This window comes from Macaca nemestrina, chromosome 20, assembly GCF_043159975.1.
Source record: "Macaca nemestrina isolate mMacNem1 chromosome 20, mMacNem.hap1, whole genome shotgun sequence".
Classification (NCBI taxonomy): domain Eukaryota; kingdom Metazoa; phylum Chordata; class Mammalia; order Primates; family Cercopithecidae; genus Macaca; species Macaca nemestrina.
In genome coordinates, this window is record NC_092144.1 from 60224755 (window position 1) to 60248808 (window position 24054).

General features: G+C 48.0%; 1 protein-coding gene across 1 annotated transcript in view; it reads right to left on the reverse strand.

Moving 5' to 3' along the window:
* The window catches only part of LOC105497167 (zinc finger protein 135-like), a 33193-nt gene that overhangs the window by 4750 nt on the left and 4389 nt on the right, over nt 1-24054 (reverse strand). Inside the window, exons 4-9 of the mRNA XM_071086207.1 lie at nt 21931-22019; nt 21020-21146; nt 16117-16218; nt 9494-11565; nt 1949-2196; nt 621-1033 (exon numbers count right to left, since the gene is read on the reverse strand). Coding sequence (XP_070942308.1) covers nt 9680-11565; nt 16117-16218; nt 21020-21146; nt 21931-22019 — 2204 coding nt within the window. The 3' untranslated portion in view covers nt 621-1033; nt 1949-2196; nt 9494-9679. The remainder of the gene's footprint in view (nt 1-620; nt 1034-1948; nt 2197-9493; nt 11566-16116; nt 16219-21019; nt 21147-21930; nt 22020-24054) is intronic.

Genomic DNA, 24054 nt, shown 5'->3' on the forward strand with positions numbered 1-24054 from the left:
CCAGCTAAATTCCAGCTTGACCTCTGGAAGGGCTGGAGACTAAGGTCAGTCAGGGTGATCAGCCTTGTCAACATAACCAACCTCATAACCCTACGTACCAAGGCGTGGTGAGCTTCTCTGGCAACACTTTGTGTGTTGTCACACGTTATTGTTGAGTGCATTAAGTGCTCTCCATATGACTCTACTGGCAGAGGACACCTGGAAGCTCACGCCTAGTCTCTCCTAGACTCCATCCTTTGCATCTTTTCCCATGGCTGATTTTAATCTCTATTTTTAGCTGTAATAAATGCAACCAAGTATAGCAGCTTTGCTGAGTTTTGTGAGCCCTTCTAATGAATTACTGAACCTGAGGGTCCACTGCCCTCTCTGAGACCGTTTCTCCAGTGGACTCAAGAATGATACTCGGTTTAAGGGTTCTCAAAACGAGCATCAGCGGGTTCTGCCCAGGCCGGCCCCATGGGCTAAATTCTCTAATAACCACCTCCCTTCCCCGCCTACTGCAGCCAATCATTGCGCTGACTCGGCTCCTGGCCACGCCCTAACCCCGCCTCCGCTGCTTCGAAACCCGTCCCAAGCCCTGCAGCCCCATAGGCTGCTGCCAGATTCTCGAGCCCCTTTACCTCTCGGTGGCCTAAATCCCTGACTGCTCGGAGCCACTCTTCAGGCCAAAATGGGCCCAAAATGGGGAGGGCAAGTGAAGAATGTCACTAGACAGTCGGGCCCTCAAGGACCTGGCAACTGGAGGCTTGGACCTCGGGTCGGCTTCCCACGCGAAGCTTGCTCCCCACCTGCATCCGCACGTTGGTGGAGACGCTGCCCCAGCCCCACGGATGCCTCTGCGCATGTCAGACTCCCTGATGAACTACCCTTCCCAGAATCCCGCAGGAGCTGCTTAGGGCGACGGTCCTCTGATGGCCGATGCGGGAGAAACCCTGGCGTCAGGCGGCCCTCGAGTGGGGCACACGAAGTCGTGGCTTATTCTGGCTTCGGTATGCGGGGTGGAGAAGGCGATCCACGAAGCTGCCTCTGTTTCCTATGGATCAAACGCAGAAATCGTTCTGTAAGCCCCGCCCCCACTGCGTGCGGGAGGCTTTTGTCTCCATGGCAACCGTCAACTCTGGGAACGCCTGTCTTTCTCCATGGCAACTGTCTACACTGCAGGCTGGAGCCGCCCATTACTGGAGCCTTTAAGCAGTATGGGTGCTGGACAAACAGCGTGATCGGGTCGTAAAACTTGATGGAACGAATATTAGAGCACAAGGAAGAAAAAACCGGGCTAGGTGGGACTGAAATAGTTGATGTGAGGGAAGATTTCTCAAAGGAGGGAGCCTATTTTTTTGTTGTTTGTTTTTTTAGTTTTTCAAGACGGGGTCTCTCTCTGTTGCCAAAGCTGGAGCACAGTGGCACGATCTCGGCTCACTGCAACCTCCGCCTTCCGGATTCAAGCGATTCTCCTGCTTCAGCCTCCCGAGTGGCTGGGATTACAGGCGCCCGCCACCACGCCTGGCTAATCTTTTGTTATTTTTAGTAGTATGAGAAATGGGAAAGTTCTTCTTCAAAGATTATAAAAAGTCACAATTTCTTACTATAAGATTGCTATCCACTATTATATATTCCAAATCAGCTGTCCTAGCTTGCTTTGGCATGCCTGGACAGAACTAGACAAGCCCCAGCCCATAGTGCATAGTTAAGGAAACATCCTTAACTATCCCTGGGTAACTTCCTTTTCTTTCTTTGTTCTGTTCCCCTTACCCAATTAAAAACGTTTTAAACTAATAGCCAAACGGGTAAAGTGTAAAATGTGAGGTCCCATTCCAGCCAATGGAAACTGGACACAACAGTAGGGTGGATGCCTTAGGTTATAAGTAACTCTGTCTCCTTTCTTTGATGGGGTCTCATGGCTGGACAGCTATTGAGTAGCACCCTTTCTGCAAAAAGTAAAGCTTGCCTTGCTGAGACATCATTTGTTCCCGCATTCTTTCTTTCTTTCTTTTTTTGTTTTGCGACACCAAAAACTTCATTCCCAACAGCAGAGACGGGTTTCCACCATGTTGCCCAGGCTGGTCGCCAACTCCTGACCTCAGGTGATCCACCCGCCTCAGCCTCCTTAAGTGCTGGGATTACAGGTGTGAGCCACCACTCTTGGCCCAGGAGGCGACCTTTGAATAAGGCTTTGAGGGATGAGCAGGAGGTTGCCTGGAAGAGAAGGGAAAATATAGTATATCTAGAGATCTGGCCAAAATTAAAAGTCTTAACGAGGGTGTGGGGAAACCGCCATTCTCCTACCCTGCTGGTAGGGAGAGGAATGTCTTCAGCCTTTGAGGAATTAAATCAGTCAGTCAGCCGGTGACTGCTGAGAACCTACTGTATACTGGGAAGTGCTCCAGACACTAGGGATACAGCGGGGAAAGATATACAGGGGGGCAGGCAGTAACCACGAGACATATGATTGGAAATTGTAAGTGCTGTGAAGTAGGCCAGGTGTGATGGCTCACACCTGCAATCCCAGCACTTTGGGAGGCCGAGGTGGGTGGATCACTTGAGGCCAGGAGTTTGAGACCAGCCTGTCCAACATGGTGAAACCCCACCTCTACTAAAAATACAAAAATTAGCCAGGCGTGGTGGCCGGTGCCTGTAATCCCAGTTACTCGGGAGGCTGAGGCAGGGGAATCACTTGAATGTGGGAGGCAGAGGTTGTAACCGAGCCGAGGTCACACTACTGCACTCCAACCTGGGTCACAGAATGAGACTCCATCTCAAAAAAAAAAAAAAAAGTGCTGTGAAGTAAACAGGCAGGGGCTGAGATGGGAATGAAGGAGGGACTGTGGGATCAAGAAACAGAATTCTTTGAGAACATAGTGTGAAATAACATAAATAATATCAACCTCAAGAAAAATGTAGAGGAATACTATGAATTGCAGCTGGAATCTGCCCTAAATGTATATTTCTTCTTCCTGGTGTCTGTGACACTTTGAGTTGGGGTTTGCTTTTAGTTTCTTGAGTGTCTTGCTTTTGATGCTTTTAGCTACTCAAGCCAGTAAATTATCATTCTTGTTTGAGCTGTGTGAGAGGTGGTCAAGTTCAACATTTGAAGGAAGAGTTGAGAGATTCACTGAATGGGAGAGAGGGATAAGAAAAACATACCTTCTTTCTGTTTAGGTTTCTAAGGTGATAGGAGGTAAGCCTGGAGCTGCTGGTGGCCACCTTGCCACCATGGGGGGAGAACCTGCCAGAAAATGAACCTAACCAAAAAGGAAGCTAAACTAAGAGGAGTGACCAGATTACTGACATGTCACTTAAGCACCTGGATCTATCTGTTCCTGAAGGCAAAACTGTTCAATTACACAGGCTAATAAATTCCCTTTCTTTCTTAAGCAAGCAGAATACTCTTGGCTGGAAATGAATCTCTACCAGAAATTATTTAAAAATCCAGATGGATCGATGGCCAGGCGCGGTGGTTCACACCTGTAATCCCAGCACTCTGGGAGGCTGAGGCGGGTAGATCACGAGGTCAGGAGATCATGAGGTCAGGAGATCAAGACCATCCTGGCCAACATGGTGAAACCCCATCCCTACTAAAAATACAAAAAATTAGCCGGGCGTGGTGGTGGGCGCCTGTAATCTCAGCTACTAGGGAGGCTGAGGCAGAAGAATGGCATGAACCCGGGAGGCGGAGCTTGCAGTGAGCCGAGATCGCGCCACTGCACTCCAGCCTGGGCGACAGAGCGAGACTCCATCTCAAAAAAAAAAAAAAAAAAAAAAAAATCCAGATGGATCAAAGTTTTCATTGTGAAAAAAATCATAAAAGTACTAGATTAAAATATAGCAGAACTTTTTTTTCATAATCTTGGGGGTGAGGAAAGCCTTTGTTAGCATGATAGTAGATCCAAGAACTATAAAAGCAAATACAGATAGATTTAAAAATTTAAATTTAAATCTAAAAATTAAAAACTCTGTATGACAAATGTGAACAAAATTGAAGAGAAACTGGGAGAAAATATTAGTCACTTATACACCAAAGTGTTAATATGCGTAATATATAAGGACTTGTCATTATAAATCAATACAAAAAGGCTTCTCAATTAAAAATGGGCAAAATACATAAATAGGCAATTCACAGAATACAAAATATCAATTAATGCATAACAAGATAATCTTACAAGCAGGAGGACATTTTTACCTATCAGATTAAAATTGCTTTAAAAAATGACCAGAGCCGGGCACGGTGGCTCAAGCCTGTAATCCCAGCACTTTGGGAGGCCGAGACGGGCGGATCACAAGGTCAGGAGATCGAGACCAGCCTGGCTAATACGGTGAAACCCCGTCTCTACTAAAAAATACAAAAAACTAGCCGGGTGAGGTGGCGGGCGCCTGTAGTCCCAGCTACTCGGGAGGCTGAGGCAGGAGAATGGCGTAAACCCGGGAGGCGGAGCTTGCAGTGAGCTGAGATGCGGCCACTGCACTCCAGCCTGGCCAACAGAGCGAGACTCCGTCTCAAAAAAAAAAAAAAAATAAAATAAAATAAAAAATGACCAATACCAAGTATTTGAGAAGGAAGTAAAGGAACAGAGAAATAGTCACTCATATATACTTCCAGGAGTTATGCAAATTGTTTCACCCCTTTTGGAGTACTACTTAGTAATAACTATGAAAAATTTAAATGTAGGTGTTCTGTGATCCCACAAGTACACTTGTAGGAATTCGTTTTGTACATAAGTCAAATAATAAATATCCAATGATGGAAAAGAAAATGAAAACAACTTAAATAGGCCGGGCGCGGTGGCTCAAGCCTGTAATTCCAGCACTTTGGGAGGCCGAGACGGGTGGATCACAAGGTCAGGAGATCGAGACCATCCTGGCTAACACGGCGAAACCCCGTCTCTACTAAAAACACAAAAAATTAGCCGGGCGAGGTGGCGGCGCCTGTGGTCCCAGCTACTCGGGAGGCTGAGGCAGGAGAATGGCGGGAACCCGGGAGGCGGAGCTTGCAGTGAGCTGAGATCCGGCCACTGCACTCCAGCCTGGGCGACAGAGCGAGACTCCGTCTCAAAAAAAAAAAAAAAAGAAAACAACTTAAATATCCATCAATAGGGATTGCTTAAACAAATTAAAGAAACCCTAGCATGAAATATTACGCAGCCGTGAAAAATGAAGATACCTATGTATGTATATATTTTTGTGTAATATGTACAACATGTATATATTTTGCATTATCATGGGAAAGTATCCACATTATATCAAGTGAGAAAAGCAACTTCTTAAAATTATGTTTGCATGTAGTTATGCCATATACACCATACATATGTGAATATATTATATACATATAAAATCAGTTTCATAAAAACAGAAAGGGAGATTTCATATTTATAGAAAAAGTAGGAGGTCTTTGGACTGAAGGGGTTTTTTTTTTTTTAAACAGATTTTGCTCGTTGCCCAGGCTAGAGTGCAATGGCACAATCTCAGCTCACTGCAGCCCCTGTCTCCCGGGTTCAAGCAATTCTCCTACCTCAGCCTCCCAAGTAGCTTAGATTACAGGCACGCACCACCACACCCAGCTAATTTTTTATTTGTAGTTTTAGTAGAGACAAAGTTTCACCATGTTAATCAGGATGGTCTCGATCTCCTGACCTCAGGTGATCCACATGCCTCGGCCTCCCAAAGTGCTGGGATGACAGGCGTGAGCCACCACACTCGGCCTGGAACAAAGATTTACGGGGCACTAAAGATTTCTTCACTTTTGTATCATCTGAATTATTCACAATGAATATTACTTCAATCATTAAAGAAGCCACAAAAAATTAGGAGAAATACCTGGGCAATGACTTTAAAATACGATAATAGCACAGAAGACGGCTAGTGAGACTCAGCCCCATATATTCACAGAAGTTCCAGCTGATACAGAACTTCTGGCAACCCATTGGCAACATACTCGAGGTCACAGAAATCCTCTCCCTGTGGCCCCATGACCTCACTGCCAGGATTTCACCTGGGAAATGGTTAGGCACTCATCCCTTTCATAAAAGGGATGTTCCATACTATACATATATAAGTCAAAAGTGGCCAGGTGCGGTGGCTCACGCCTGTAATCCCAGCACTTTGGGAGGCCGAGGCGGGCAGATCACGAGGTCAGCAGATCGAGACCATCCCGGTTAACACGGTGAAACCCTGTCTCTACTAAAAATACAAAAATTAGCCGGGCGTGGTGGCAGGTGCCTATAGTCCCAGTTACTCAGGAGGCTGGGGTGGGAGAATGGCGTGAACCCGGGAGGTGCAGGTTGCAGTGAGCTGAGATCGCGCCACTGCACTCCAGCCTGGGCAACAGAGCGAAACTCCTTCTCTAAATAAATAAATAAATAAATAAATAAATAAATAAATAAATAGTCAAAAGCTAGAAACAACTAAAATGTCCAACAAGGGACTGGATAATATGTTGACTGAATATGTATAAGCTACGTGAAACGGCAAGACATCAGGTCGTTAAAGGTGACTTAATGATATGTTAAATAGCTGACACTCATTGCTATAAAAACGTCTTGCATCCATGGGCCGCATGCCCAGCCGCGGCAGGTAGGTCAAGTTCAGCCCTTTGGACGGCAATATGGCAACATGTGTGAGGAAATCAGGAAAATGGCTGGAGCCTTGGTTCCCATCATTGCCATTGTGGGAATTTTACTTTGAGGAATAATCACCCCAAAGGGAGAGAGGAGGTGAGCACGGGCATGTTCATTATAACATTATTTGTAATTGGGATAACTGGTGAATAACCCGTCAGTGAAAAGCTTAAAGAAGAATCTAAATGGAGAATGGATTTGTAAATTACACCTTCTCAATGGCATATCATTATCCTTAGTAATGATAAAAGCGTATGGGACAGTGACAATGCTCATGGCATAATGATGGCAAAAATGGTCTCTACATGGTGATTACAATGAAATAAACTTGTATTTGTTTAAAAGATTTGAAAAGAAATATAAAAACTAAAAACAATATGACTTCTAAGGATGGCCAAATTGTCAGTGACGGCTTTTATGTTTTTGACCCAAAATTTCTGACAACTAAACCTATAGATATGGGATATAGATTTAAAAAACCATAAAGAGGATGGGTGCAATGGCTCTCGCCTATAATCCCAACACTTTGGGAGGCCCAGGCGGGTGGATCACGCAGGAGTTCAAGACCAGCCTGGCCAGGATGGTGAAACCTCATCTCTACTAAACCTACAAAAATTAGCTGGGTGTGGTGGCAGGTGCCTATAATCCCAGCTACTTGGGAGGCTGAGGCAGGAGAATCACTTGAACCTGGGTGGCAGAGGTTGCAGTAGAGATCATGCCACTGCACTCCAACCTGGGCGACAGAGTGAGACTCCATCTCAAAAAACAAAAAACATAAAGAAACACACCCAAGAATGACTGGCGAGTCTCTCTGAGCTGCAGAATTACAGAGAATTTGTCTTTTATTTCATACTTCTTTACACTTTCCAAATTATCCTTAATGATGAGCGTATGGTATTTCAGTAAAATTTTTTCTGTTATAAAAATATATGGCTGGGCACGGTGGCTCAAGCCTGTAAATCCCAGCACTTTGGGAGACTGAGGTGGGCGGATCATGAGGTCAGGAATTCGAGACCAGCTTGGCCAATATGGTGAAACCCCGTCTCTACTAAAAATACAAAAATTAGCCGGGCATGGTGGCACACACCTGTAGTCCCATCTACTTGGGAGACTGAGGGAGAAGAATTGCTTGAACCTGGGAGGCAGAGGTTGCAGTGAGCTGAGAGCCTGCCATGGCATTCCAGCCTGGGAGACAGAGCGAGACTCTGTCTCAAAAAAAAAAAAAAAATATATATATATATATATATATGTATATATATACACACACACACACATATATATATAATTATTAAATTAGAAATAAAACTATGTTTTAAAAATATGATTAAAAGTCTCCCCTTGGGAGGCAGGGCCTGCAGTGAGCCAAGATCGCGCCACTGCCCTCCAGTCTGGGCGACAGAGCGAGACTGTGTCTCAAAAAAATAATAATAAAAAATCTCTCCTTGGTCATGAATAAATAGTGATGCTTAAGAACATGACACTTAATAGAACAATCACTTTGCAGGCCAGGCACGGGAGCTCACATCTGTAATCCCAACACTTTTGGAGGCCGATAGAGGAGGATCACATGAGGCCAGGTGTTGGAGACCAGCCTGGCCAACATGGTGAAACCCCACTTCTACCAAAAATACAAAAACTAGCTGGGAGTGGTGGCAGATGCCTGTAATCCCAGCTTCTTGGGAGGCTAAATGTAGGAGAATCGCTTGAACCCTGGAGGTGGAGACTGCAGTAAGCTGAGATCACGCCACTGCACTCCAGCCTGGTAACAGAGCAAGATTCCATCTCTAAATAAATAAATAAATAAAATAAAAGAACAATAGCTTTGTAAAGTGTAGATCCTGGAAACATAATAAACAGAAACAATAGGACATTAAAAATGTCTATAAATATGTGAAACATATTTATATTTATATCCATATTTATATGAAACATTTATTGTTTAAGCCAACTGCAGATTCTGATATTTGTACCTTAAAGTTTTAAAGAAAACTAAAAATGTTACTTTAAAGGGTTAATCTTTACAGCTGTCTTCCCCCACTGAATATTCAGGCTCCAATTTAAGGAAGGATGAATCAGTTTAAAAAGCTTGGAGAGGCCAGGCGCGGTGGCTTATGCATGTAATCCCAGCACTTTGAGAGGCCGAGGTGGGTGGATCATGAGGTCAGGAGATTGAGACCATCCTGGCTAACACGGTGAAACCTCGTCTCTACTAAAAATACAAAAAATTAGCTGGGCGAGGTGGTGGGCACCTGTAGTCCTAGCTACGCTGGAGGCTGAGGCAGGAGAATAGCGTGAACCCGGGAGGTGGAGCTTGCAGTGAGCTAAGATCGCGCCACTGTACTCCAGCCTGGGTGACAGAGCGAGACTCCATCTCAAAAAAAAAAAAAAACAAAAGCCGGGCGTGGTGGCTCACACCTGTAATCCCAGCACTTTGGGAGGCCGAGACGGGTGGATCACAAGGTCAGGAGATTGAGACCATCCTGGCTAACATGGTGAAACCCCGTCTCTACTAAAAATACAAAAAATTAGCCGGGCGTGGTGGCGGGCACCTGTAGTCCCAGCTACTCGGGAGGCTGAGGCAGGAGAATGGCGTAAACCCGGGAGGCGGAGCTTGCAGTGAGCTGAGAATGCACCACTGCACTCCAGCCTGGGTGACAGAGTGAGACTCTGTCTCAAAAAAAAAAAAAAGCTTGGAGAGAGCTGTTGTTGGTGAAGGTCCCAGATGAAATGGCATCCCTTTTGGACCACCCCCGAACTATACCACGACCTAGGGACATGGCAGCATGGAGGAAATACGCAAGGGAAGCCCCTGGAATGATCAGAACCTGTCCCAGTTAGTGAAAAACTGTGCTACCTTCCCTCTAGGCAACAAAGGAACAAACCATCTCAACATATGGCGCCAGCATCCTTCTCTGGGGAGTTCCTAGTGTTGATGAAGAGCAGATTGCCAAAAGGCCGTTTATGCACCTGGATCCATCTGTTCCTGAAGGCAACATTTTTCTTAAGGTTCCTAGTGTTGATGAAAGTGGGATGGAACCCAACAGCAGGACAGCCGGCTCATTACACACTCAGGTTGTCTCGTCAGCATGAGTTCTCTGATGATCGGCAAGCTGTGTGCCCCAAGCAAAGGCTTTCTCAAAATCATCACAGAGGTAGGCATCCTGGCCAGTGTGAAGCCTCCGGTGTTCAGTCAGGTGTGAACTCCAGCTGAAACCCTCTCCACACTCCTCACATGCGTAGCGTTTGCTGCCATTGTGGACTTTCTGATGTTGGAGAAGGTGTGAGATCTGGGTGTAGGTTCTCCCACAGTCGCTACACTTGTAAGGCTTCTCTCCAGTGTGAATCCTTTGGTGTTGGATTAAGTGGATGCTCTGGTTGAAGGCCTTCCCGCATTCCTTGCAGGCGTAGGGCTTCTCGCCGGTGTGAATCCTCTGATGTTGAGTGAGGGAGGAGTTGTGACTGAAGGTTTTCCCACACTCCTTACACTTATAGGGCTTCTCGCCAGTGTGGATCTTCTGGTGCTCAATGAGGTGCATGCTCCGGCTGAAGGCTTTCCCACATTCACTGCACTCGTAGGGCCTCTCTCCGGTGTGAATCCTCTGGTGTTGAATGAGGTGGGAGATCTGGGTATAGGCTTTCCCACACACTTTACATTCGTAGGGTTTCTCCCCCGTGTGAATCCTCTGGTGGCGTGTGAGGGAGGAGTTCTGGCTGAAGGTTTTCCCACACTCGGTACATTTGTAGGGCTTCTCGCCGGTGTGGATGGTCTGGTGCTGAGTGAAGGATGAGGTGTGGCTGAAAGCCTTCCCACATTCATTGCATACGTAGGGCTTTTCCCCCACGTGAGTGCTCTGGTGCCTCATGAGGTGGGAAATCTGTGTGTAAGCCTTCCCGCACTCGTGACACGCGTAGGGCTTCTCGCCGGTGTGAATTCGCTGGTGCTGAGCCAGGGACGAGCTGTGGCTGAAGGCTTTGCCACACTCAGTGCACTCATAGGGTTTTTCTCCAGTGTGGACTCGCTGGTGCTGAGTCAGGGACGAGCTGTGGCTGAACGTTTTCCCACACTCGTTACATTTGTAGGGTTTCTCCCCGGTGTGGATGGTCTGGTGCTGGGTGAGGGAGGAGGTGTGACAGAAGGCCTTGCCGCACTCTCCGCATTCGTAGGGCTTCTCCCCCGTGTGGATTTTCTGGTGGCGGGTGAGATGGGAGACCTGTGAGTAGAACTTCCCACACTGGCCGCATTTGTAGGGCTTCTCGCCGGTGTGGCACCGCTGGTGTTTGATGAGGGATGAGCTCTGTGTGAAGGCCTTCCCGCAGTCCTTGCATTTGTAGGGCTTCTCTCCGGTGTGAATCCTCTGATGCTCGGTGAGCGAAGAGCTCTGAGTGAAGGTCTTGCCACATGCGTGGCAGGCGTAGGGCTTCTCGCCTGTGTGGATGATGTGGTGCTGAATGAAATACGAGCTGTTGCTGAACGCCTTCCCGCAGTCATGGCACTTGTAGGGCTTCTCCCCGGTGTGAATTCGCTGATGGAGAATATAGTCCGAATGGTAAATGAAGGCTTTCCCGCATTCCATGCAGTTCAATGGTTTCTTCTCCATGAAGGTCCTTTGGCGTTTCAAGCTCTTCCAGGGCCTGCCCCACTTCCGGGGCCTGTCTCCACGGGGCACTCGTTGCTTCCTGATGAGGGCAGAGGGCTGCCAGAGGCTTCTCTCAAGCTCGTTACATCCAAGGCCTCTCTCCCCCAAGGTGTCTCCCTTGGAAGTAGCAAATAAACACGTCAGATGCCTCTCCTGCTTTCTTGGGTCCTCCAGTGGATAGTGACATGCCAAGGGTTTCCCCGCCTGGGCATCTGCAAGCACAGCCCTTGAAGGTCCCTCTACTGGGGAAGCCGAATCTTCAGAAATGCTCTTTTTTCGAGGTGTCTCTAGAATAGTCACAGAGTTCGTCTCCAAGTCTGAAAGAAATGGAAAATACCAACACCATCTGTCCCAGGACAAAGCAAGCTGATTACTTGGAAGTGGCAGTGTAAACCTAAAAAAAAAAAAAAAAAGGTTTCAAACTTGATGTTGCTATTTTTTTTTTTTTTTTTTTTTGGGGGGGAGAGTTCCTCTCTGTTGCCTAGGCTGGAGTGCAGTGGCGCCATCTCCACCTCCTGGGTTCAAGCAATTCTCCTGCCTCAGCCTCCCGAGTTGCTGGGACTACAGGCACCCGCCATCACGCCTGGCTAATTTTTTGTATTTTTAATAGAGATGGGGTTTCACCATATTGGCCAAGCTGGTCTCAAACTCTTTTTTTTTTTTTTTTTTTTGAGACGGAGTCTCGCTGTGTTGCCCAGGCTGGAGTGCAGTGGCCGGATCTCAGCTCACTGCAAGCTCTGCCTCCCGGGTTTTTACGCCATTCTCCTGCCTCAGCCTCCCGAGTAGCTGGGACTACAGGCGCCCACCACCTCACCCGGCTAGTTTTTTGTATTTTTTAGTAGAGACGGGGTTTCACTGTGTTAGCCAGGATGGTCTCGATCTCCTGACCTCGTGATCCGCCCGTCTCGGCCTCCCAAAGTGCTGGGATTACAGGCTTGAGCCACCGCGCCCGGCCGGTCTCAAACTCTTGACCTCGTGATCCGCCCACCTCGGCCTCCCAAAGTGCTGGGATTACAGGCATGAGCCACAGCGCCCAGTCAATGTTGCTATTTTGAAAGGCATGGTGTACGTAGATTGATTCATGTTCTGACACGGAAGGATAGTCTCAATACACTCTAAAAATGAAGACAACCAAGTTGCAAACAGTTTATGTACACAGAGTTGCGTAGCCATGCTATAGAGTACATTTTTTAACAAATCAATATGAAAAATGATAGAAAAAAATCTAAGAAAATAGAGAGGCAAGAATATGAGTAGACAATTCATAGAAGAAAAGTAAGAGGCTGATAAATACATGTTTAGATGCTGAACGTCAGCAATAGTCAAAACAATCAAATCATTAGGATGCTATTTTACCCATTTTAGATTGGAAAATATTAAAGATATCCAGTGTTGCCAAGGGAGCATGGCACAGATCTTCTCACACTATATTTGTAGGAATGTGCAAGAAAAGAGTAAACAAAAGGTCCATCTCACTCAGTGTTTTTTTTTTTTTTTTTTTTTTTTTGAGACAGAGTCTCGCTCTGTTGCCCAGGCTGGAGTACAATGGCATTATCTCAGCTCACTGCAACCTCCATCTCCCAGGTTCAAGCCATTCTCCTGCCTCAGCCTCCCAGGTAGCTGGGACTACAGGCATGTACCACCACACCTGGTAAATTTTTTTTTTTTTTTTGGTATTTTTAATAGAGATGGGGTTTCACCATGCTGGCCAGGCTGGTCTCGAACTCCTGACCTCAAGTCATTTGCCTCCCTCAGCCTCCCAAAGTGCTAGGATTACAGACATCAGCCACCGCGCCCAGCCCATCTCACTCAGTCTTTGTCTCTGCAGACATGGCAATGACCCTTGGCCAATCTCTGGGAACTAAAGTCCCGGGATGTTTACAAAGGTGCTGGGTCAGATGTTCTTCCATATGCTCAAGACCACGGGTCAAGATGTACTAGGCTGTCAGCATTGTTAACTGTCAATAGGAAGATGCATGATGGGCATCTGGTACCTGGATTGGGGTCCTCACCGTGGCTGGTCGTGTAGCAGGTATGTGCATACGTGACCAACTCTCTTCAAGAACTCTGGACTGTAAGACTCCAAGTGAGATTCCCTGGGTGGAGACACCTCATACGTGTGTCTGTGGTTTTGCATTGGTAGAAAAAAGCACATCCGTGTGACCTGCACAGGGAAAGGGAGGGCTGGAAACCTGTGTATGACCTCTCTTGCCTTTGTTAGTTCCTACTGTTCCTGTGTTACAAACTTTGCTGTAAACCGTCAATACAACTTGCCAAGTCATGTGACTCCTTCCAGAAATTTGCCAAACCAGTGGCTGGTTGTGGGAACCCCAAAACAGAGACATGACAACTAAATGCTATGTGAGATTCCTGAAATTATCCTCTTATCATTGGATTAGGCAATGGTATCTTAGATATGATGTCAAAATCACAAAGCAACACAAGCAAAATAGATAAATTGGACACTCAATATTAAAACCTAGGCCGGGCACATTGGCTCACACCTGTAATCCCAGCACTTTGGGAGGTCCAGGTGGGTGGATCGCTTGAGTTCAGGAGTTCAAGAACAGCCTGGGTAACATGGCTGAACCCTGTCTCTACCAAAAATACAAGAATTAGGTAGTGATGGCACATGCCTGTGGTCCCAGCTACTTGGGAGGCTGAGGTGGGAGGATCATCGAAGCCCTGGAGGTTGAGGCCACAGTGAGCCATGACTGCGCCACTGCACTCCAGCCTGGGTGACAGAGTGAGACCCTGTCTCAAAAATAACAATAATTTAAAAATGTAAACCTTTGTGCCTCAAAGACACTAACAAGAAGTAAAAAGACAACTAATAGAATGGGAGAAAATTTTTTCCAATCATATGTCTGATAAAGAACTTGTTTCTAGAATATATAAAGCATACTTACAACTCTCTCTCTCTCTCTCTATATATATATATATATATACACACACACACACACATATATATATATATATTTTTTTTTTTTTTGAGACAGAGTCTCGCTCTGTACCCCAGACTAGAGTGCAGTGGCACGATCCCGGGTCACTGCAACCTCTGCCTCCCAGGTTCAAGCGATTCTCCTGCCTCAGCCTCCCGAGGAGCTGGGATTACAGGCACCCGCCACCACGCCTGGCTAATTTTTGTATTTTTAGTAGAAACGGGGTTTCACCATGTTGGCCAGGATGGGCTCAATCTCTTGACCTCATGATCTGCCCGCCTCAGTCTCCCAAAGTGCTGGGATTACAGGTGTGAGCTACCACACCCGGCCACAACTCAATATTTTTAAAAATTCAATTAAAAAAGGGCAAGGTTCTCAATAGTCATTTCTTTAAAGATACACGAATGGCCAATAAGTACATGAAAAGATACTCAACATCATTAGACATCAAGGAAAATAAAATGAAAATCATGAGATTCCACTTCACACTCACTAGTTACATAATAAAAAAGACAGATAATAACAAGCATTGGTGAGGATGTGGAGAAATCAGAGCCTTCACACACTGCTGGTGGGAATGTAACATGGTACAGCCACTTTGGAAAATAGTCTGGCAGTTTCTCAAAAGGTTAAACATAGAATTACCCTATGATTCAACAATTCCACTCCTAGGTATCTACCCGAAAGAAATGAAAACATGCATTCACACAAAAACTTGTGCATGAATGTTCATAGAAGCATTATTCATAATAGCCAAAAAGAAGAAATAACTCAATGTTCACCAACTAATGAATAAACCAGTTGTGGCACATTCATACAATAAAATATTATTCAGCCATAAACAGGAATGAAGCTCTCATACATAATGCAATGTGAATGACTCTTAAAAATATTATGCTAGGGGCCGGGCGCGGTGGCTCAAGCCTGTAATCCCAGCACTTTGGGAGGCCGAGGCGGGTGGATCACGACGTCAGGAGATCGAGACTATTGTGGCTAACATGGTGAAACCCCGTCTCTACTAAAAATACAAAAAAACTAGCCGGGCGTGGTGGCGGGCGCCTGTAGTCTCAGCTACTTGGGAAGGCTGAGGCGGGAGAATGGCGTGAACCCGGGAGGCGGAGCTTGCAGTGAGCCGAGATCACGCCACTGCACTCCAGCCTGGGAGACACAGCGAGACTCCGTCTCAAAAAAAAAAAAAAAAAAAAAAAATATTATGCTAGGCCGGGCGCAGTGGCTCATGCCTGTAATCCCAGCACTTTGGGAGGCTGAGGCGGGTGGATCACAAGGTCAGAAGTTCGAGACTAGCCTGGCCAACATGGTGAAATTCTGCCTTTACTAAAAATACAAAAATTAGCCAGGTGTGGTGGCAGGCGCCCATAATCCCAGCTACTTGGGAGGCTGAAGCAGGAGAATTGCTTGAACCCGGGAGGCGGAGGTTGCAGTGAGCCGAGATAGCGCCACTGCACTCTAGCCTGGGTGACAGAGTGAGACTCCTTCTCAAAAAAAAAAAAAAAAAAAAAAAAAATCTATCTATCTATCTGTCTACGAAGAAAGAAAGAACATACTTGAAGGAATTCCATTAAAATGTCAAAAGTTAATTTTTGGGAGACATGAGGATTATGAGGGATTTTCATTCTTGCTTTATTCTTATTTAGATGTTCAAAGTTTCATTTATTCCTCCCAACCCTAGATACTCATGTCACCCCCTTTTCACAGACAAAAAAAATCAAAGCACAGAGAGGGTAAGTGACTTGCCCAAGGCCACACAGCCAGGAAGCAATCAGCTGGAATTTGAACCACACAACCCGACTCTAGAGCCCATGATGATCACCCATGTGTTCCACTGCCTCACCCCTGACTGAATCTCACTGACCATGAGAGATGGGGTGGGAAGAGGGCTTACACCTGCTGGATATCAGCACCCACCTGGACAGGTAACTCGCCAGGCCTCTCTCTCCTCCGGCCTCGGCTCTTCCCCTCGCTCCAGACGGGAGATCACGTCGGGTTTGGACCCAGGCAGCCCTGCCCCTGGGGAAAGATACAGGAGTTGGCTGTGGGTGCTAGGATCACAGGGAGGTCTGCAGGGAAGGTGCACGCATTGAGTGCCTAATGGTTAGAAGCACAAATGGCCAACGCAAGACTTATTTTTTGAGTGCTTAGCACCCTGCAGAGAGGCTGAGCCGACTTATTTGTTGCGTGCTTAGTACACTGCAGAGAGGCTGAGCTCTGACAAGGCTGTTTAAGGCTCCAGGTCTGTGCTGTTCAAGTTAACTGCACTGTGACAGCGTAAAAAACATTGTCTTCTATGTTTCGAAGACTTACTAAAGAAAAAAACCGTAAAATCTCTCAATCATTTGTTAATCGATTATGGTTAAATCTCTCAATCATTTGTTAATCGATTATGGTTTCAGTGTGTCAAGATGATACGATTTTAGATAGCTTGAAGTGAATAAAATGTATTGTTAAAATTAATTTCATTTCCTCTTTTGTTTTAACATGACCACCAAAAAAATGTAAAATTACCTAAGTGGGTTTCTTATTTCTGATGGACAACTCTGGTTTAGATTCACTGGTGCGCAAAGCTTCCATCTCAAGGCTTCTAAATACATAAGTTAAAAACATACGCATTTTTTTTTTTTTTGAGACAGGGTCTCGCTCTGTTGCCCGGGCTGGAGTGTGGTGGCACATTCAAGGCTCACTGCAGCCTCGACCTCCCGGGCTCAAGTGATCCTCCCACCTCAGCCTCCTGAATAGCTGGGACTACAAGCATATACCACCATGCCTGGCTAATGTTCAAATTTTTTGTAGAGATGGGGTCTCACTCTGTTATCCAGGCTGATCTTGAATTTCTGGGCTCAAGTGATCCACTTACCCCGAATGTTTCCTTTTTTTTTGAGATGGAGTTTCATTCTTGTTGCCCAGGCTGGAGTACAATGGTGTGGTCTCAGCTCTCTGCAACCTCCGCCTCCTGGGTTGAAGCGATTCTCCTGCCTCAGCCTTCCAAGTAGCTGGAATTACGGGTGCCCGCTACCATGCTCGGCTAATTTTTTATATTTTTAGTAGGAATGGGGTTTCACCATGTTGGCCAGGCTGGTCTTGAACTCTTGGCCTCAGGTGATCTGCCCACCTTGGCCTCCCAAAGTGCTGGGATTACAGGCATGAGCCACTGCACCCGGCCTGAACGTTTTCATTTTGATGAAACTGTCTTGAATCACTGTAGACAAACCTACCATCCCTGATTATAACATGAGATAATTACAACAATAGTTAGGGTGATACTAAAAAGCAAATATCTATTAAGGGCAGACTGCGTGCCAGGCATGTTTCTAAGCTGGTTAAATGTATTAGCTCATTTTCACCCTTCGGGCAGGAAACCGAGGCACAGTCTAGTGTTGTGTGAGCAGGAATGGAAGAAACACACAACACTGCAGGAAGTCACCGAGGGTGGAGAAATCAAAGGAAACTTCCTGGAGGAGGTGAGCCAAGAGGTGACTAGACTAGGGGTGAGGAGGAGACGAATTTTGGTTCAACAAACATACCCGGCCAGGCACAGTGGCTCACGCCTGTAATCCCAGCACTTAGGGAGGCTGAGGCGGGTGGATCATGAGGTCAGGAGTTCAAGACCAGCCTGGCCAAGATGATGAAACCCTGTCTCTACTAAAAATACAAAAATTAGCCGGGCATGGTGACGGGTGCCTGTAATCCCAGCTACTCGGGAAGCTGAGGCAGAGAATTGCTGGAACCCAGGAGGCGGAGGTTGCAGTAAGCCAAGATCGTGCCACTGTACTCTAGCCTGCGTGACAGAGCAAGACTCTGTCTAAAAACAAACAAACAAACAAAAACAAACATGCCCAAGGACCTCCCAGTCTCCCTGTGCCAGTCCCTGGCATTGCTGGAGATAGAGAAATGATCTGGACACTCCCCTGTGCTTGAGGGGGTCTCAGGCTGAAGGGGGAGGCAGACCTGGACACAGTTACAATCCAGGGTGACTCCGAGATTCCTCTCCAACAAGGATCCCATCCTCTCTCTGCCTTAGGTGCCCAGGCCTGTGGTCACAGCCTTCATCTCCAATAATGACACCAATCTCCCCATCTCGGTGTCAGACACCCCCTCCCACCTCCCAGCCTCCCAGGGACTTTCTCCACTATACTTTATCTTATTATTTCAATTTTATTTTTTGAGACAGGATCTTGCTCTGTTGCCCAGGCTGGAGTGAAGTTGCACAGTCACCGCTCACTGCAGGCTTGGCCTCCTGGGCTCAAGCCGTCCTCCCACCTCAGCCTCCCGAGTGGCTGGGACTACAGGTGCCCACCACCACATCTGGCTAATTTTTAGTTTTTTGAAGAGACAAGGTCTTGCTATGTTGCCCAGGCTGGTCTCGAACTCCTGACCTGCTGAGCCTCTCTCGGCCTGCACTGAGCTCAGCACATAACAGCCCTGCCGTGGTTAGAACCAAACAGCCTCCGACCTGGGTGCTGGCGCCCAAGAAGCCTAAGGACATTGCCGCTAAGGCTTTTTTTTTTTTTTTTTTTTTTTGAGACGGAGTCTCGCTCTGTCACCCAGGCTGGAGTGCAGTGGCGCAATCTCGGCTCACTGCAAGCTCCGCCTCCCGGGTTCACGCCATTCTCCTGCCTCAGCCTCCCGAGTAGCTGGGACTACAGGCGCCCGCCACTGCGCCCGGCTAATTTTTTTCTATTTTTAGTAGAGACGGGGTTTCACCATGGTCTCGATCTCCTGACCTTGTGATCCGCCCGCCTCGGCCTTCCAAAGTGCTGGGATTACAGGCGTGAGCCACCGCGCCCGGCCGGCTTTTTTTTTTTTTTAAAGACTGTCTCTCTCTCTTGTCCAGGCTGGAGTGCAGTGGCATGATCTCAGCTTACTGCAACCTCCACCTCTCGGGTTCAAGATTCTCCCACTTCAACCTCCCGAGTAGCAGGAACTATTTGAAAAGGGTAGAAACTGAGGATCCGAGAGGTGACAAGGATTATCTGGGCCTCGAGATGGCGCTGCTGAGGGAATGAAGAGGACAACACAGCTGGAATGAGAGCCAGAGAGGCCGCAGTTAGACACGAAGTCTCAGCAGCCTGGGAATGGACAGCAGAGGTGCACTGCTCCCTCCTACCCAGAAGGACCTCCTGACTGCTGGTCCCAGGCCCGCGGGGGACGAATGTCCCGGTTGACCTCAAATACCTCTCAGATCCTTCCTCCCTCCATTTTCTCTCCTCTCCTCTCTCCTCTCTTCTCCTTTCCTTCTTTCTTTCTTTCTTTTTTTTTTTTTTTTTTTGAGTCTGGAGTCTCTGTCACTCAGGCTGGAGTGCAGTGGCGTGATTTCGGCTCACTGCAACCTCCGCCTCCCGGATTCAAGCGATTCCCCTGCCTCAGCCTCCCGAGTAGCTGGGACTACAGGTGTGCACCACCACACCCGGCTAATTTTTCGTATTTTAATAGAGACGGGGTTTCACCATGTTGGCCAGGCTGGTCTCAAACTCCTGACCTCAAGTGATCTGCCCTCTTTGGCCTCCCAAAGTGCTGGGATTACAGGTGTAAGCCACCGCCCCCGGCCTCCACCAGGGGCTTACTTGGAGCTTGGATCCAGAATTTGCAACAGACAACTGTATGTTTTCTCCCCACTCTCCAAAATGATCGTTTTGTCATTTCTTCCTGCTCTGTGCTACACGTCACCCTCTCTTTTCAGCTGTGGCCCTCCCTTGTCACTCAAAGAAGCCATTGGTGTAAGAAGCTCCACCTTCCCCACCATGCATCTGGGCAAGGAACCGACATCTCTATCCTACAACCCGCCTCTGCTCTGGGTTTCTTGGAAACCGTCCCTGCTCCAGGCCCGGGCCTGCCCTTCTGCTGGCGCCCGAGCTCACCCCACCTCACCCACTCAACAGGCAAGGCCTTGGCTCCTCCTATCAGCCCTGCTGTCTATGGAATTGCTAATTTCTCCTCTCCTATCCTGGGTTGAATGACGTTCCACAAAAATTACGCCCATCCAGAACAGCAGAACGTGCCCTTATTTGGAAATGGGGTCTTTCCTGATGTAATTAGCTAAGATGAAGTCCTACTGGATTAGGGCAAGTCCTAAATCCAGAGACTGGCGTCCTTTTTTTGAGACAGAGTCTTACTCTGTCACCCAGACTAGAGTGTATGCTGCGATTTCAGCTCACTGCAGCCTCTGCCTCCTGGGTTCAAGTGATTCTTGTGCCTCAGCTTCCCCAGTAGCTGGAATTACAGGCGTGCGTCACCACGCCTCACTAATTTTTGTATTTTTAGTAGAGCTAGCGTTTCGCCATGTTGGCCAGGCTGGTCTCGAACTCCTGACCTCAAGTAAGCCTCCTGCCTCAGCCTCCCTGTCTCTACTAAAAATGCAAAAATTAGCCGGCATGGTGGTGCGTGCCTGTAATCCCACGACTCGGGAGGCTGAGACAGGAGAATTGCTTGAACTCAGGAGGAGGAGGTTGCAGTGAGCTGAGATCACGCTACTGCCCTTCTGCCTAGGTGACAGAGTGAGACTCCGTCTCAAAAAAAAAAAAGAAGCTGGGGGCACAGGCTGAAGAGTGTGTGGGATCCACATTTTACAGGACAGGCCAAGAGACTTGGGCCTTCCTAGCTGCTGGGACTCCAGGATCAGCTGGCAGAAAGAGAGGAACAGAGAGGCCAGGCACGAGGGACCAGCGAGAGGAGCACAGAGGCCCCCAGATGGCAGGGGATGGACGTGAATGAGAAGGGGGTGCCAGGGGGCATAGAGAGAGTGCTGGGGGCATCAGAGAGGGATCCAGGGGGCATCAGGCCTCCCCCAGGGGGAGGGCAGGAGGAGGGGTCTCACCCAGGGAGAGAAGGTTCCGGTAGTTCTCTAGCATCACGTCTCGATACAGCTCCCTCTGGTCAGGCTCCAGCCAGCCCCACTCCTCCAGGGTGAAGTCCACGGCCACATCCTTGAAAGTCACTGATTCCTGCAAGGGCCAATTTCATTCCGTGGAGGGGCACGTCCTTCTGGAACTCAGGGGCAGAAGTGTCAGGGGTCAAGAGCCCACAACAGCCCCCTGGGCTGGAACATTCTGATTGTGCAGAATCAGGATGCCTGAATCCAACTGGCCTATGGGAACCCAACGGAGGCAGAAACTCCATAGGCACCTTGGTAGAAAGTAAACAAGGAGCCCTTTCACGCGACTCTTTACTGCCATCTGTTGGGAAGTCATTGTAATATGCCAATTAATTTAGCGTATGACAGTTTACCACACTGTCTGAAAACTGCTACCAGTGTAAGAGGTGTAAGCTGTGAGTCCTGCCCGGGATGAGGCATCCTTGTGCAGTGCATAACCTGCACAGCTCTAAGTGACAGTCCTAAGAAATACTTAAAGAAAAAACCGTCAAGCCGTTGTGTGCAGGAGACATTCGCAAGCCCTATTCTATCCCAGACCCCATCCCTGATCCTGACCCCCATTCCTGACTCCAGGGATGAGGCTTAGGGGTGAAGCAAAACCATCCAGTGCCCACTTTGCCTGGGACCCGAAAGGCTGCAGGGTTAGATGAAAGACTTTTAGACTGCATGACGCGGTCCCAGCTCAGAGCATTCTGCCTCTGGCCCCTGCTCTTCTGCACTGCCCAGCTCCCCTCTCCTCATGCCCCCTTTCCCAGAATTGGAAGAGTCAGGAGACCTTGAGATCATGAGCAGGGATGAAGAGGGCCCACTGGAGTCCACAAAGTCATCTTGGGGAAGAGAAAGCCCAGACTCACCTGGCCCTCGGCCATCAGGGTCCCATTGGCCATTGTTGGGTCCTGGGCATGTGCCTCTGGGAGAAGGGTCCAGGCCAGGGCCTGAAGAGCTGGAGGAGGAGACCACAGCAGAAAAGGGGTGATTCGTGACCCTGACAGACAGACGCTTTCCCCAAGACTCCTGGTCACAGAAGGGGCCACGGTCCCCTAAGAGTCAAAGCAAAGACCCAGGACAGGCTACCTGAGGCCCCCATTCCATACCAGTGACAACAGCCAGCAACCATGAGGCTGTCTCACCTTCCCAACACAAAAGCTCTCGGACACAGGAACTATGGTGATCCCTAAATGAGGACATTGAGGCACAAGACGTCAAGACTTGCTCAAGTTCATGGAGACAAAAAGTATCAGAGAAGTCTAGCCACAGGGTCACACCTATCTTTTTTCTTATCCTTTTTTTTTTTAGATGGAGTCTCACTCAGTTGCCCAGGCTGGAGTGCAGTGGCACCATCTTGGCTCACTGCAACCTCCACCTCCCAGGATCAAGCAATTCTCTTGCCTCAGCTTCCTGAATAGCTGGGATTACAAGCACCCACCACCATGCCTGGCTAATGTTTACATTTTTAGTAGAGATGAGGTTTCACCATGTTGGCCAGGCTGGTCTCAAACTCCTGACCTCAGGTGATCCACCCACCTTGGCCTCCCAAAGTGCTGGGATTACAGGCGTGAGCCACCACAGCCTGCCTTATTTTATTTTTGAGACACAGTCTTGCTCTGTCGCCCAGGCTGGAGTGCAGTGAGGTGATCTTGGCTCACTGAAATTTCCACCTCCCGGGTTCAAGTGATTCTCGGGCCTCAGCCTCCTGAGTAGCTGGCGTTACAGGCACCCGCCACCATGCCTGGCTAATTTTTGTATTATTATCATTATTTTTATATGAGATGTAGTCTTGCTCTGTTACCTACGCTGGAGTGCAGTGGCACGATCTTGGCTCACTGCAACCTCCACCTCCCAGCTTCAAGCAATTCTCCTGCCTCAGCCTCCTGAGTAGCTGGGATTACAGGTGTGCGCCATCACACCAGGCTAATTTTTTTGTATTTTTAGTAGAGATGGGGTTTCACCATGTTGGCCAGGCTGGTCTCGAACTCCTGACCTCAGGTTATCCACCCCCCTTGGCCTCCCAAAGTGCTGAGATTATAGGTGTGAGCCACTGCGCCCAGACCAGGGAATCTTTAGAGAGGAGAAACTTGGCAGATGCCACCTTACGCATGTGAGTGAGGCTGATGTGGTGTATGGTGGGACAAGCCGAGCCCAGGGTCCCCAATCTGATGAGGAGACAGCATCACTCCTAGGGCATCCCTGCCAAAAGCGCGTGACCTAAATCTTATTATGAAGAAGCACCAGACAAACCCAGACCGAGGGACATTCTGCAAGTACATGGTCTGTAATCTTCAGAACTTCCAAGAGGAGACTGAAAACCGGTTCCAGATTGAAGGAGGCCCAACAATGCGTGCAATGTGTGACCTAGGATTTCCTGTGGCCATTAAGGACATTATTGCAGCCAGCTGTAATCCCAGCACTTTGGGAGGCTGAAGTGGGAGGATGGCTTGAGCCCAGGAGTTTGAGACCAGCCCAGGCAACATAGTGAGACCCCGTTTCTACAAAAAAAAGTTAAAAAATTAGCCGGGCATGGTGGCATGTGCTTGTAATCCTGGCTACTCAGAAGACTGAAATGGGAAGATCGCTTGAGCCCAGGAGGTCGAGGCTGCAGTGAGCTATGATTGCAACACTGCACTCCAGCCTGGGTGACAGAGCAAGACCCTGTCTCAAAAAAAAAAAAAAAAAAAAAAAGAAAAGAAAGAAAAAGAAAAAAAAAAGAAAAAAAGACATTATTGGAAGAATCATCAAAAATTTGAATAAAGTCTATAGATTAGCTATTAGTATTACATCAATATTTCCTCATTGTGATCGTGGTGCTATGGTTATGTAAGAAAATGACCTTGTCTTTGGAAAACACAGAGATTCGCTAGGAGGGCTGGGGAGTGGGAGGACGCAGAGACCGAGAGAGAGCGACAGAGACCCACAGGGACGGGGACAGAGAGGCAGAGAGACGGGGCACAGAGATTCAGCGAAAGGGGGACAGGACCTGG